The sequence below is a fragment of the Micromesistius poutassou genome (genome assembly GCF_964030765.1).
Source record: "Micromesistius poutassou genome assembly, chromosome: 14".
Lineage (NCBI taxonomy): Eukaryota > Metazoa > Chordata > Actinopteri > Gadiformes > Gadidae > Micromesistius > Micromesistius poutassou.
In genome coordinates this window covers 265073-279513 of record NC_140284.1, presented here as the reverse complement: position 1 = coordinate 279513, position 14441 = coordinate 265073, and the positions used below count along the sequence as shown (strand labels likewise).

Here is a 14441-nt window from a genome sequence, read left to right as displayed (position 1 = left end):
AGAGAGAGAGAGAGAGAGAGAGAGAGAGAGACAGAGAGAGGGAGAGAGACAGAGAGAGGGAGAGAGAGGGAGAGAGAGAGAGAAAGAAAGAGAAAGAGACAGAGAGCGAGAGAGAGACAGAGAGAGTGAGAGAGAGAGAGAGAGAGAGAAAGAGAGAGAGAGAGGGACAGAGAGAGAGAGAGAGAGAGAGAGAGAGAGAGAGAGAGAGAGAGAAAGAGAGAGGGACAGAGAGAGAGAGTGAGAGAGAGTGAGAGAGTAATCCTCTTCACCATGCAGGGTGAATCACTGCATGTGAAGGTTCAGGTTTGGTTGGGATTTCCCCATCCGCTAGGGGAAATATGTTTTATCATTTAGTTTTTTTTTTAATACCGTTAAAGATAAAAGTACAATATCCCCCCCCTCATCCTGTCTCGTTAATATGAAGTCGTCATGGAGATAGAAAAGTAAATGTCATATATTAATGAGCAGTAAATGTAAAAGGAATACTGTATACTATTCTACTACTATTATAAATGTACTACCATTTTACATACAGCACATTTCAAATGTTGATGTATTCATTTCATGCCTCCAAATAACTGAATTACTGCCACTCGTCACTTCCTCTCTGCCGAAGGAAAACACTGGCATCAAGTGGCCGAATGTAATATTGCATGTTAAACTGAGCAACTGTGTGTGTGTGTGTGTGTGTGTGTGTGTGTGTGTGTGTGTGTGTGTGTGCGTGCGTGCGTGCGTGCGTGCGTGCGTGCGTGCGTGCGTGCGTGTGTGTGTGTGTGTGTGAGACTCACTACAGACCTCCCCCTGTGTCTTTAACTTGGAATTGTTGACTATGATTTTGTTTATTTCCATAGCTAAATGGCATGATTGAATATAGAGCACAACATATGTTGCATCGGTCATATGTGCCACATAGATAAACAAACATAAAGCTTACATTTACTCTGAACACTGCAGGCCTACTGTAGATACAAATAAAGACTTCAGCTCCACAACTTCAGCTTGCTGTATTTCCTCTAGCCCAATGGTAATTGTATTATGGTCTTGTCCTAACCCTGCATATAGCTATATATGCTACAACTCAAGCAGCTGGCTGCTAATGGAGAAAGGTACACAGTGCTGGTTAACCTCATACTATGCAGCCTTATTAGGACGCATTAAACATTCTCATTGAGCCCTGGGTTGAATGTTTAATGTTAAATAGCAATAGTTCTTGTACAAAGTTAGCCTTGGTCATTGTCCAATTCGTAGACATGTGTTGGATATCTACGCAAATACTATACAGTATGTATAGTGAAGACTGAATGATTGCAAGCAAAGAGTTGATATGTTTGCTTTTAGATGCAAAGTTAAACATCATGTTTAGATAAAAAACTGTCTTTTAAGACTCCAGACCCCTGAGGAGGCGTTTAGAAAGAGAAGAGTTCAGTTCAACCGCTCTGGAGGAGTTTAGAAAGAGAAGAGTTCAGTTCAACCGCTCTGGAGGCGTTTAGAAAGAAAAGAGTTCAGTTCCTGCCGGTGTTTGTTGTGATTTGTATTGCTTTTTAATGTGTTTTTTATTTCTTTTTTTCAGAAATAGTAAAAGCCATACAATATAGCAAACCAAAAAAATACACTGCTCTGTACAGGCATCGTAGCTCATTTACACACATTCGTAGTCCAGACACTACTGGAGTTTCCTTCTTGGCAAAAAGTTAAAACAAAAGAAAGAAAATAAAAGACAAACGCAAACATTCAATTGTGGCAGAGAGAGTCTTTTTGTTGTTCTGAAGATACGTAGACTCATCTTACATCTATCTGGGCCTTGTCTTGCCACAGAAATGTAGACTAGACAAGTGACACTTCAAACCAAAATCCTGCTATACATGGTAGCTTTTATTTTGAAGAACACAAGGAAGTAGAGACTAGTGCCACGTAGCTTTATATTAGCATGCAGCCTCTAGCTTAGGACATATTAAACATTGTAGTCATATTAAAAAGAAAATGCGCCCCATAAGTGCTTTGTTTGTTCATTTTGTGTTTTCATTTTAATATTTATTTTAATATTCTTTATTTTTCTGTTTAAGATAGGCCTTTCGATTTTAGGCCATATCTCAGTAGCTATGCCATGCTTCCAACTTGTATTAATAAAGCAGTCAAACACAGTCCATGATGTCTTAACCTTCCTGGGACTGAAATAAGATACAAAAATAAAAAGTGATTTGCAAGTTAGAAATAAAATGGACTGAATCACAGTTAAAACACTGTATCCGAATGAGACAGGATATTTTGTAATGGCCCTTTTTAACCACACGAGGGCAGAAGTGGCACAGTAAGATAAACGGCCCTTATCTTCTGCACCCAATACTTAGGACGGGCAGATGTGCAGAAGGAAAGCATCGTTTCATCTTCTACACATGCAATGAACACCATGCAATCTCAGATGATATTTTGATGTTGTGTTCTGCGAATACGAATAGAAATGTCAACATTTAAGTGCTTACTTTAGATTGCGTATTTTGTAAAACTCGGTTGAAGTTGGATTCAAATGTGTATTGGCGTCACAAAACGATTTTCAAAACAAACTTTTATACAAAGCACTCATCTCCTGTCAAAGAAGCTTTGTTGACGGTGAAAACAAAGTAAGCATAATATCATAACGCTGTGAAAAAACATATTCAAAACAAACAGTGACACTCTTTAAAATGCACACACTTTACATCATATATATTTCAAGGCAGTTTAAAGTTGTGATTTTTAGCCAAAATAAAGATATTTTTTTCCTTGCTTTCAGTAATCTAAATGCATATTATATAATACATGTATACAGGTTAACATAGAGCAACATAGCAAAAAAAATAAATACTTTTAGTCAACATTTGAAAGTTTTATATAGCTTTTAATACGTATATTTATATGTATAGCTTACTTCCGGGTAGGAGGTGAGAGTTAACTGTTTTAAAGTCAGATGCACAGTGATAATAGCTTCTTCCTATTTGTGTATATTTTATTCGATTTTTTTTCTCGGAAAATGAAAATGTAGAGTGCGATACTAGTGCAAGCCTTTAACGTGAAGATTGGCATCTCAAAGACCCTTTAGCCCTTCTAACGCTGGACAGTGTGGCTGTGTGCTGCAGTGCAGACGGGGATGGAGTGGCGAGCGTAAAGATTGGCGCCGTTGAGGATATTTTCGTAGTTTTCGTCAATACTTCGCCAATCAAAGCGATCGAGAGTTGCTGGGACACGATGATCGGATGACATTCTCGTGATCATTTACATGAATACAAGTACGGAAAACAAGAACAAACGGCAAAATAAGGACTACGGTTGAGCGGATTATTTGCGTTGGTGGACAGAACATACGCTAACCTAGCAACGCTACGTGGCTATATAGAAATAACTTCGGGAAATCCTCATTCCGTTTAGTTGCATATATAAGAGATCTGTTTGTTTTTTATAGTCTTATTTTCTTTACAAAGCTCTTTGTTTTTTAAAAAAAAAAAAGGTCAGGCACCATAAGGCATCTAATACAGAACTAGTGGGGAAGCTGTGGAGAATATGTACATGACCTCGCCTTATGCAAAAGCGTCCTTAAACATTGTTTGCAGGAGGCAAAGGTGCATATTTTTCTTTCTTTTTTTTCTTCTTTTCAAACTAGGTTGACCTACTGTATCGCTACACAGACAAAAATAAACAGTTCAGTAAATTTGATTAAGCAGCCATATTTTGTCTTTTTTTATACAAAAGGATGTTTTCCAACCCTGGAACAGTGGAACACTATATTCAACCTGCTTTCTTTTTCTTTTTAATCTTTGGTTGACCAGTCGAAAGCCTGATAGATTAGGAATCCACCCTCACTTCACCCAACTTGACATTTACCCAAAAAACAAAAAAATGTATCACCCTAAAACAATCGCCGCAAAACATCTGTTCACGTGATGTCATTTCCTCTTCCTGATCATGTATCGCCCCCGGCAACAGGAGGACAGAACAGTCCCCCCCAACCCCTCACTTTCAGCCACACCCCCATTCTGCACTTCCTCTGTTCCATTCTGAGGTCCACTCAAGAAGAAAAGCACACGCACACAAACACACACACTCACACAAACACACTCACTCACACACGCACACACGCGCACACAAACACACACGCGCACAAACACACACACGCACACACACGCACACAAACACACACACACACACACACACACGCGCACACAAACACACACACGCACACAAACACACTCACTCACACACGCGCACACAAACACACACGCGCACAAACACACACACGCACACACGCGCACACAAACACACACACGCACACAAACACACTCACTCACACACACACGCGCGCGCACACAAACACACACACGCACACAAACACACTCACGCACACAAACACACACACACACACACACACACACACACACACTCACACACACGCACACAAACACACACACACACACACACTCACACACAAGCACACACAGACGCGCACACAAACACACACAGACGCGCACGCACAGACAAACACACACACAACCTGTAGAGGTTCTCAAGAGAACGAAGAATCAAACTGTTGTCTGCTCGACAGTCCAGCGCACACTGTGCTCCACACACAATCAGGGCAACGTGCGCAGACTCACACATCAGCCTTAACGTAACACAAAAGTAAGAAAGAGAAAAAAAAAAAAAGGGAAAAAAAAGAAAGAAAGCAGACACAAACGTTGAAGGTCCGGAGTCCAGATTCAAACAGAAGTGTTCTTTAAAGAAAGACCAAGAGAACCAAACAACCAAAGGGTGAAGGAAAGGCGCCAGGGGTCGTAACCTCGCCGCCTTCATCGCTTCTGCGCGGCGATCATCTTCAGCACGAAGTTGACGATGGCGTTGGCGGGCTGATCCGGGTCCGTCTCAGCGAACAGGTGGCTGACGTTGTCCGTCGTGCTGCCCTGCTTCCGGGCCACGAAGCCAAACAGCCTGGAGGAGAGGAGAGGGCACAGGGGTCAGGGGTCAGGGGTCAGGGGTCAGGTTGCTGTTCAACTCCCAGCCCAAAGGTTCTGGGCACCTGTAGCCTGCCTACTGCGTCACCGAGGGCTGGGCTGCGACGGTGAAGGCCTGACGGGTCACAGGTCCAGCCCCGAGGGCTGGGCTGTGACGGTGAAGGCCTGACGGGTCACAGGTCCAGCCCCGAGGGCTGGGCTGTGACGGTGAAGGCCTGAAGGGTCACAGGTCCAGCCCCGAGGGCTGGGCTGTGACGGTGAAGGCCTGACGGGTCACAGGTCCAGCCCCGAGGGCTGGGCTGTGACGGTGAAGGCCTAACGGGTCACAGGTCCAGCCCCGAGGGCTGGGCTGTGACGGTGAAGGCCTGACGGGTCACAGGTCCAGCCCCGAGGGCTGGGCTGTGACGGTGAAGGCCTAACGGGTCACAGGTCCAGCCCCGAGGGCTGGGCTGTGACGGTGAAGGCCTGACGGGTCACAGGTCCAGCCCCGAGGGCTGGGCTGTGACGGTGAAGGCCTGACGGGTCACAGGTCCAGCCCCGAGGGCTGGGCTGTGACGGTGAAGGCCTGACGGGTCACAGGTCCAGCCCCGAGGGCTGGGCTGTGACGGTGAAGGCCTGACGGGTCACAGGTCCAGCCCCGAGGGCTGGGCTGTGACGGTGAAGGCCTGACGGGTCACAGGTCCAGCCCCGAGGGCTGGGCTGTGACGGTGAAGGCCTGACGGGTCACAGGTCCAGCCCCGAGGGCTGGGCTGTGACGGTGAAGGCCTGACGGGTCACAGGTCCAGCCCCGAGGGCTGGGCTGTGACGGTGAAGGCCTGACGGGTCACAGGTCCAGCCCCGAGGGGCGTCATGCTACAGGACACTCTTCAGGTGTCAATGACATCATGAAAAACAAAACCCAGTCTGGGAAAGTAAGAAACCTTTGGAAGAAACCACTTTCTGCCCAGTCATCTGTGGTTTAACTATCTCCAACACTCCTACCCAATAAAGTCCACAAATAGCTCCTCTTTTATGACTTGTCTGAGGTGGCCAGCTGTCTGTGAGGTGAAATGCCCACATAGACCTTAGAGTTTATTTGTGCATGTGTGTGTGTGTGTGTCTATTTTGTTTTTCTGTGTGCGTGTACGCAGATATCGTCACTGTGTCTTGCGTCACCGGTTGTTTTTAATCTCACGACGTACCATTGGTTATTTATTGTAATCCACTTACTTTGCTGTGCCTCCTTCTGATTTGTTCCACCTAGCGAGACACGGAACACACGTCATTCATAATGTGGAGACGGACAGAAGAACCTGTTTTAATGTGCTGTGAGGGAAGGCTGAAGCACTCACTTCCTGTCCTGTGGGTCGATGTCACAGAACGTAACGCTGTTGGTCGGGTAGTGACGTCGGAAGAATAGCCTGGGGAAGAAATGTCAAATTTAGTTTAATAACTAATGTTAAATCATGGCTTTTGTTATGTCTTATTGGAAATATTATTGGATATGAACATATGCAGAAGAAAATTGGAACGACTACAAGTGGTTTTATCCAATATTTCGGATGGTAAAAGTTCTGTGGAATAACGGTAAGGCTTAACGTACGGCCGGCGGACCGGAGGACCGTTGTGGGCTGACGGTAAGGCTTAACGTACGGCCGGCGGACCGGAGGACCGTTGTGGGCTGACGGTAAGGCTTAACGTACGGCCGGCGGACCGGAGGACCGTTGTGGGCTGACGGTAAGGCTTAACGTACGGCCGGCGGACCGGAGGACCGTTCTGTGGGCTGACGGTAAGGCTTAACGTACGGCCGGCGGACCGGAGGACCGTTCTGTGGGCTGACGGTAAGGCTTAACGTACGGCCGGCGGACCGGAGGACCGTTCTGTGGGCTGACGGTAAGGCTTAACGTACGGCCGGCGGACCGGAGGACCGTTCTGTGGGCTGCCTTCACCACGTATGTTTCTAACGTACTTCCTCTCTATACACAGACAGACAGACAGACAGACGTACTTCCTCTCTATACACAGACAGACAGACAGACAGACGTACTTCCTCTGGTTGTCGGTCAGAGTGATGCCCTGCGCTGACACCTTGAAGTGCACCACTGTGGCGGTCGGGGCCGTGCCAGCAGCAAGTGTCTCAGATATCGCCTTGGCAACGGCCTGAGGGCCTGTCAGAGACTCCATGTCTACTGAGTTGATGTAGAGCACATTGCATGCTGGGAAAACAACAAACAGTTCAACTATATCAAGTTATGGTGCGTTGGTGGCGGTTATGCTTTGTCATGGTGGCAGTTTGTTTTCAGGTCTTTATGTAAATGAACAGTGTTAATGTTATTAACGGTATAGTCATTCACAGAGATGTTCCATGAGGCTGCAAGCGGCCTATTCATGCAAAAAACATTTTATTGAAGTCCGGAACATGCTTCGTGACTCAAGGCTGTCCATACGGTAATGAACAGAACTCAGCAGCAACATGTTTAACAGAAGACATTACTGCCATTCATTATGTTAAGTTATGTTAAAACAGATGGGCTCATTCTGCTACGTAACCACTCACTCAAGAGACCAACACGCAAGCACGCTGACGTACACACACACACACACACACACACACACACACACACACACACATTTTCCAAGGCACATGACAGGCCTAACGTTGAAAGATGCAAGGGGGAACATTCCAGAAGGGCTCAGAGAGAATGCTTTACCATGGCAGTCATCAGGAGCCCTCTGCAGTGAAGGGACTTGAAGGGATGATAATAATTGATTTGAATGAATAAGGATGCTTCAAAAACACACGGATGTTGCCAATAGTTTGTGTTCTTATGACATTATCTTTTTGGTTTCACCCAGCAGCTAAAGCTTCATGTTGATAGTTCTAGTTCTGAGTTTTACCTGCTCCTTGTTTTAGGCGCTCGGCCAACGGGTTTGTTGCCACGGGAACCACCGGAGCCTCCTCATTGAGGTCTGGAGTGAAGGGAGAAGCGGAGAACATAATGAACATAATGCTACTAATTACTGCAAGACAGACAGACAGATACACAGACAGACACACAGACAGACAGACACACAGAGATACACAGACAGACAGACACACAGACAGACAGATAGACAGACAGATACACAGACAGATACACAGACACACAGACAGACAGACACACAGACAGATACACAGACACACAGAGACACAGACAGCCAGATACACAGACAGACAGATACACAGACAGGCAGACAGACAGACAGGCTGACCTGTGGTGGGGATGAGCAGCTTACAGGGCAGAGCGAGGGGTGTGATGGCGTGTTGGTAGACCAGCGCAGACAGACAGCCTGCAGCAAACAACCATCACACATGGGAAGAAGACCAGAGCAATGAGTGTGTGACTACGGGTGTGTGTGTGTGTGTGTGTGTGTGTGTGTGTGTGTGTGTGTGTGTGTCTGGGTGTGTGTGTGTGTGTCTGGGTGTGTGTGTGTGTGTGTGTGTGTGTGTGTGTGTGTGTGTGTGTGTGTACATGTGTGTGTGTGTGTGTGTGTGTGTGTGTGTGTGTGTGTGTCTGGGTGTGTGTGTACGTGTGTGTGTGTGTGTGTGTGTGTGTGTGTGTGTGTGTTGAATCCCAGTTCCTACCAAAGAAGGGTTCGTTGGGACACCCCTTCAGCTTCACTCCTCTGGGGCTGCTCTCGATCAGGAAGTGTCTCACCAGCTCATTGGTGATGTCACCTGCTGCACACACGCACACGCACACACACACACGCACACACACACACACACACACACACACACACACACACACACACGCGCACACACGCACACACACACACACACACACACACACACACACACACACACACACACACACACACACGCATTCATTCAATGAATTATTAAGTCATTCAAGCGACCGACAACGAACGCAGGGACGTGAAAGGTAGCAGTCCCACTCCGCTGGGCGGGGCTGTGGACGCTGACACCAGACCTCAGCCTACCTCCCTGAGGGCGGGGCCTACCTCCCTGAGGGCGGGGTCTACCTCCCTGAGGGCGGGGTCTACCTCCCTGAGGGCGGGGCCTACCTCCCTGTGGGCGGGGCCTACCTCCCTGTGGACGGGGTCTACCTCCCTGTGGGCGGGGCTCAGCCTCCCTGTGGGCGGGGCTCAGCCTCCCTGTGGGCGGGGCCTACCTCCCTGAGGGCGGGGTATACCTCCCTGAGGGCGGGGTCTACCTCCCTGAGGGCGGGGTCTACCTCCCTGAGGGCGGGGTCTACCTCCCTGAGGGCGGGGTCTACCTCCCTGAGGGCGGGGCCTACCTCCCTGTGGGCGGGGCCTACCTCCCTGTGGACGGGGTCTACCTCCCTGTGGGCGGGGCTCAGCCTCCCTGTGGGCGGGGCCTACCTCCCTGAGGGCGGGGTATACCTCCCTGTGGACGGGGCCTACCTCCCTGTGGGCGGGGCCTACCTCCCTGTGGACGGGGCCTACCTCCCTGTGGGCGGGGTCTACCTCCCTGTGGGCGGGGTCTACCTCCCTGTGGGCGGGGTCTACCTCCCTGTGGGCGGGGCCTACCTCCCTGTGGGCGGGGCTCAGCCTACCTTTCTTGGCGGGCTGCAGGCTGGGCGGGGGGCAGGCCACCTTCATGGCCAGACCGTACGCCCCCCGGAACGAGTGGCTGTCCCGGATCACAAAGGCCCCCGGATCCTTCTCCTTCAGCAGGCTGATGGCTGGGGGGGGCAGGGGGTTAGGGTCACGCACTTTGAAACACTGACCACAATGTTCATAAAGAGTGACAAATTATTGGGATGAGGAGTGCATTAGTTGAGTTAAGAGTGCTGTAAACACGTTATTGACGGCGTTAATGCAAAGCAGTTTTAACAGTCATTTTTTTAATGCAAGATTAAGGTTTATTTTTCTTTTTTTCTTTTATTGATGGACAGTGGTACATTGTCTGAGAGATTATTTTATTGATGGACAGTGGTACATTGAGAGATTATTTTATTGATGGACAGTGGTACATTGTCTGAGAGATTATTTTATTGATGGACAGTGGTACATTGAGAGATTATTTTATTGATGGACAGTGGTACATTGTCTGAGAGATTATTTTATTGATGGACAGTGGTACATTGAGAGATTATTTTATTGATGGACAGTGGTACATTGTCTGAGAGATTATTTTATTGATGGACAGTGGTACATTGTCTGAGAGATTATTTGCTCCAAGTGAGAATGTTAGTGTGAAATTGAACACTACAGTATGTGGCAATGTTGTTTTCAATAAAAAAACATTTGCACAAAGCAAGCAGATCCACTTTTCCATGATAAGTAAAATGAGAAAAAATAATGGTACAAAAAGAAATCAAGGGACATTTAGAACAGATAAAAATGTGTGATTAATCGCGATTAATCGCGAGTTAACTATGGAATTAATGCGATTAATTGCGATAAAATATTTTAATAGTTTGACAGCACTAATATATATGTATGTTTGATTCCCAGAATATAATACATACCATAAATTAAGTTTCACGAAAATTAGTCAAAGAAGTATACTTTAAGTCCAGATATAATTTGCCAATTGTTGGCCAACTTCCCAATACTTCACAAAGCTCTCATTATTCGTAATTCATCCCAGATACACCAACCATGACCTTACAGGATCAATCTTGAATAAACGGTTTAATTCTCCTCCAAGGACTCACAATTCAGACCCACCTTACTCTCTCTCCTCTCTACACCGTAGGAATCACCCATTTGATGATCTTTTTAATTGTTCTGTCCTCTCCAATTGTTGGGTTGTGCTAATGACATCAAACATGATGTGAGGCTAATGCCATTTAAAGGCTCTGGGACAGAAGACGAGAAGAGTCTCTGGATCCATGGTGACCGTTCTCGTCAATGTCAGCCAGACCGGGCGTGACACTTCAAGGGACAGAAGGAAGAAGGGAAGGATTCTTTCCTCCTTCCTCCCCTTGAAGTGTCACAGATGGTCTAGCTGAAGGAAGAGAGAGAGAGAGAGAGAGAGAGAGAGAAGGACCACAGCTGGGCCTTAATGCTCTGCATCTGCTGTGGATTTCCCAGAGTATTGTATTGTAGTGTGTGTGTGTGTGTGTGTGTGTGTGTGTGTGTGTGTGTGTGTGTGTGTGTGTGTGTGTGTGTGTGTGTGTGTGTGTGTGTGTGTGTGTGTGTGTTGCATGTGATGTCATTGCAGTTGAGCATGTGCTGGTGCTTAGGATGAGCTCATCCAATAGGAGTCACGAGAGGAACAAAGGAGGAGGAGGGAGGATTGGTATCCACAGTCTGATCATAAAGAAGGTATATAATGAAGAAGGAAGGGATTTGTGTGTGTGTGTTGTGCATATGCATGTGTTAGTTTCTGTGTGTGTGTGTGTGTGTGTGTGTGTGTGTGTGTGTGTGCCCGCCTGCACACTGGTGGTTTATAAGTGTATTTGCGTATCGTGTCCACATTTTAATCCAGAATGTGGCCTTGCCCAGACAACCTTCATCAAAACACTGATTTCCGATCCAACAAGAAATTTGAGGGCCGGCTTTAGGGTTCACCCAGAAGACAAAATAAATGGTCTGTGTCTAACTTGAACTCTCCCTCTCTCTGTGGAACAGTCCGGCGCCAGCCAGCTTTTAGAAATGACTTTGCTTTTCGTTTCACGCATGTTTATTTTTTGTACTCCATTGAGATGTAAACAGGATGCGTACTAAGTGAAAGAGATTGCCATTAAGCTCACCTTGTTCTCTCGATATCTCCGGCTTGTACCAGAACTTGGACGTGTCCTGTACGAACTTGACGTTCAGCCGAGACTCCGGACTCCCATCTAGTAGACGACAAAACACAAGAATATTCTATGCGTCTCCATGCTGGAACTTGTCATGTGTATTGAAGCGAGCACATTGTCAGACAGATATACCCACTGGGTGATTACTGCTGACTACATATACTATATACTATACATAACTTACTGAACGTGTACTATTTTACTACAATATAGTCATTTGACCGTCATTCCAAGTACAATTTGTGATTTTTATATGCAATATATTTTATAAGCTGGACGTCAATTTTTCTAATCTACGGGCCACTAATGCCGCAAAGGATTACATATTGCAGCCGTTCTCCAGCGTTCTCAACACTGGACCCGTTTGAAAAATGATGAGTGAAAATAGGGTGCAGGGCCGGGTGTGCCCTGACGGCTCTCACCAGGCATGTTGAACTTGGAGAAGTCTGGCAGGGTGTGGAAGTACCCGGGCGTCCCTCCTCCGCTGGACAGAGGCGAGGACGACGAGGAGCCCGTCTTTCCGTTGAGCGTCCCGTAGGACAGCGCTCCGTTGGCGGGCCGCTCCCCGCTCGACATGCGCCTCTTCTCGGGCAGCTGGGGCTGGAAGGCCGGCGCGGGGCTGGCCTGCCTGAAGCCCCCCAGGGCCCCGTCCAGGTAGCCGGCCGGGGACACGGGGAAGGAGGGCGTGGGCGGGCCCTGGTAGCCCGAGGAGCTGCTCTGCCGGGACAGGTTGCCGTGCCTCTCGTCGGGTGTGGTGTAGCCGCTGTGCAGCGGGTGGCGCTCCAGGCCGGGGCTGCTCTGGGAGGCCGAGGCGTGGCGGGGCGGGACGGGGCTGCTCTGGAGGGCCGAGGCGTGGCGGGGCGGGACGGGGCTGCTCTGGAGGGCCGAGGCGTGGCGGGGCGGGACGGGGCTGCCGTGGGGCCGGCCCAGCGAGGGCTGCCGCACCAGCACCGGGCTGCTCTGGGAGCCCTGTGACGGGCGCCGGGCCAGGACGGGGCTGCCCCCCAGAGCCTGGAGCCCCGACGCCTCCAACGGCCCACCCAGGTGGGGGCTGCCCCCCAGAGCCTGGAGCCCCGACGCCTCCAACGGCCCACCCAGGTGGGGGCTGCCCTGGGCAGCGGGCAGGACGGAGGAGGGGGAGTACAGCGCGTGGGGAGGGGCCGGGGCGTGGCCCCCGTGCAGGAGGACCTGCATGGGGTCCTGGGTGGGGGGGCTGCTGGGGTGGCCCAGGTAGGAGGAGAAGGGCGGGGCGCTGGCGTCCAGGTAGGAGGAGGGCGTGGCCTGGTAAGGGGAAGTGGGCGTGGCCTGGTAAGAGCTGGTCGTGGCCTGGTAAGGGGAAGTGGGTGTGGCCTGGTAAGAGTTGGGCGTGGCTTGGTATTGGGGGGTGGGCGTGGCCTGGTATTGGGGGGTGGGCGTGGCCTGGTATTGAGAAGTGGGCGTGGCCTGGTATTGGGGGGTGGGCGTGGCCTGGTAGGAGGAACTAGGGGTGGGACGGAGGCTCTCCGTTGGCTGGGAGTGGGAGCCAGAGTCAGTGGTGAAGGGTGTGCTGCTGGAGCTGTCCATCAACGGATGATCACTAAGAGGAACAATGACAATTAGTATTTAGTGATGACACTCCACCTCTGGCCAGCATCAGAGACATGGATGGGGATGAGCTTCAAGATATTCATCTGAAAAAATAGGTCTCCATTCAATTTTCAGCATCATATGCATAATTGACAATGTCTAAAAAGAGCACCCTCACAAAGGTGTACAGGGATACAAATCTTTACATTTCTTAGTTATCTATTTCACATTTGACCATGAAAGTAGGATAATAACGTCTTTAGAAGTTCAATACTAATGAATGTGACGTAAATCATCCCCAGTCCTCTCTTCATTGATCTTTGACAGTCCCCGGCAGTGACATCACTGACCTGCACATCTGGACGGGGCTACTTCTGGACAGAGGGCTGCTGAGGGCCTGGGGGGGCAGCGGGCTGGGGGTCCGCTGGCTGCCCAGCAGGGCTTCTCCCGGTGGGCAGAGACCCTGGGGGGGACTGGGACCCTGGGGGGGACTGGGAGCTGGGGCGTCTCCGGAGGACGACGCTGACCGGGCCACAGACTCCACGTAACTTCTGGGGGCTGTGAAGGACCGAGAGGAGAGAGATGTTAGTGTGTGGACCATCACGGAGGATTTAGTGGCCTCTGTAACCGTGACAACAGTGGTTAGGGTTTTGAGATGATTTGCCTTTGATGAAGCAACATTCCATTGCGAATGATCAACTGGCGCAGTGATTGATGATTTTTTTTTTTTTTTAAAGAAACATTTTATGAAGAAAACTTCTTATATTCAACTTTTGATTGATTGATCATAAAAATATACCATTCTAAGTAAAAAGATTGATTTTAGACCACACATAATACAGCCGTTAACAACACAAACTCTATTATTACTTTAATTCACCACCTCATGGAACAATCGGAACGCAACCTCAGATAAGATTTCTCAAGGTTGTTGAACTTCCCGTGGGCCACCACTAGTTGGCAGTATTGCGTCATGGATGGAAAGTAGTCCCGCTCAAACGGTTAAAGTTAAGCTAATTATCATAGTCACTTGGAACATAAGAAAATGTCATGGTCAGCTACATCTTAGATGATTGATACATTTCGTACATTAACCAGGTCACCAATGGCTTCAACTGAAGTAGCGTATTCCTATTGTTTC

The 14441-nt window shown here is 48.7% G+C and overlaps 1 protein-coding gene across 4 annotated transcripts in view; it reads right to left on the bottom strand.

Annotated features, from left to right (window-relative positions):
• Positions 1-1518: 1518 nt before the first annotated feature.
• tns1b (tensin 1b) overlaps positions 1519-14441 on the bottom strand; it is a 181868-nt gene continuing 168945 nt past the window's right edge. For 2 of the 4 annotated variants that reach the window (XM_084478512.1, XM_084478515.1), the window contains 12 exons: positions 13651-13858; positions 12157-13310; positions 11687-11773; positions 9539-9667; positions 8584-8679; positions 8211-8288; positions 7857-7928; positions 7670-7705; positions 7006-7174; positions 6311-6379; positions 6189-6218; positions 1519-4956 (listed from right to left, as the gene is read on the bottom strand). In XM_084478512.1, the coding sequence (XP_084334638.1) occupies positions 4818-4956; positions 6189-6218; positions 6311-6379; positions 7006-7174; positions 7670-7705; positions 7857-7928; positions 8211-8288; positions 8584-8679; positions 9539-9667; positions 11687-11773; positions 12157-13310; positions 13651-13858 (2267 nt within the window). In that variant the 3' untranslated portion in view covers positions 1519-4817. The remainder of the gene's footprint in view (positions 4957-6188; positions 6219-6310; positions 6380-7005; positions 7175-7669; positions 7706-7856; positions 7929-8210; positions 8289-8583; positions 8680-9538; positions 9668-11686; positions 11774-12156; positions 13311-13650; positions 13859-14441) is intronic. The other 2 variants (XM_084478513.1, XM_084478514.1) reach the window with 2 other exon arrangements.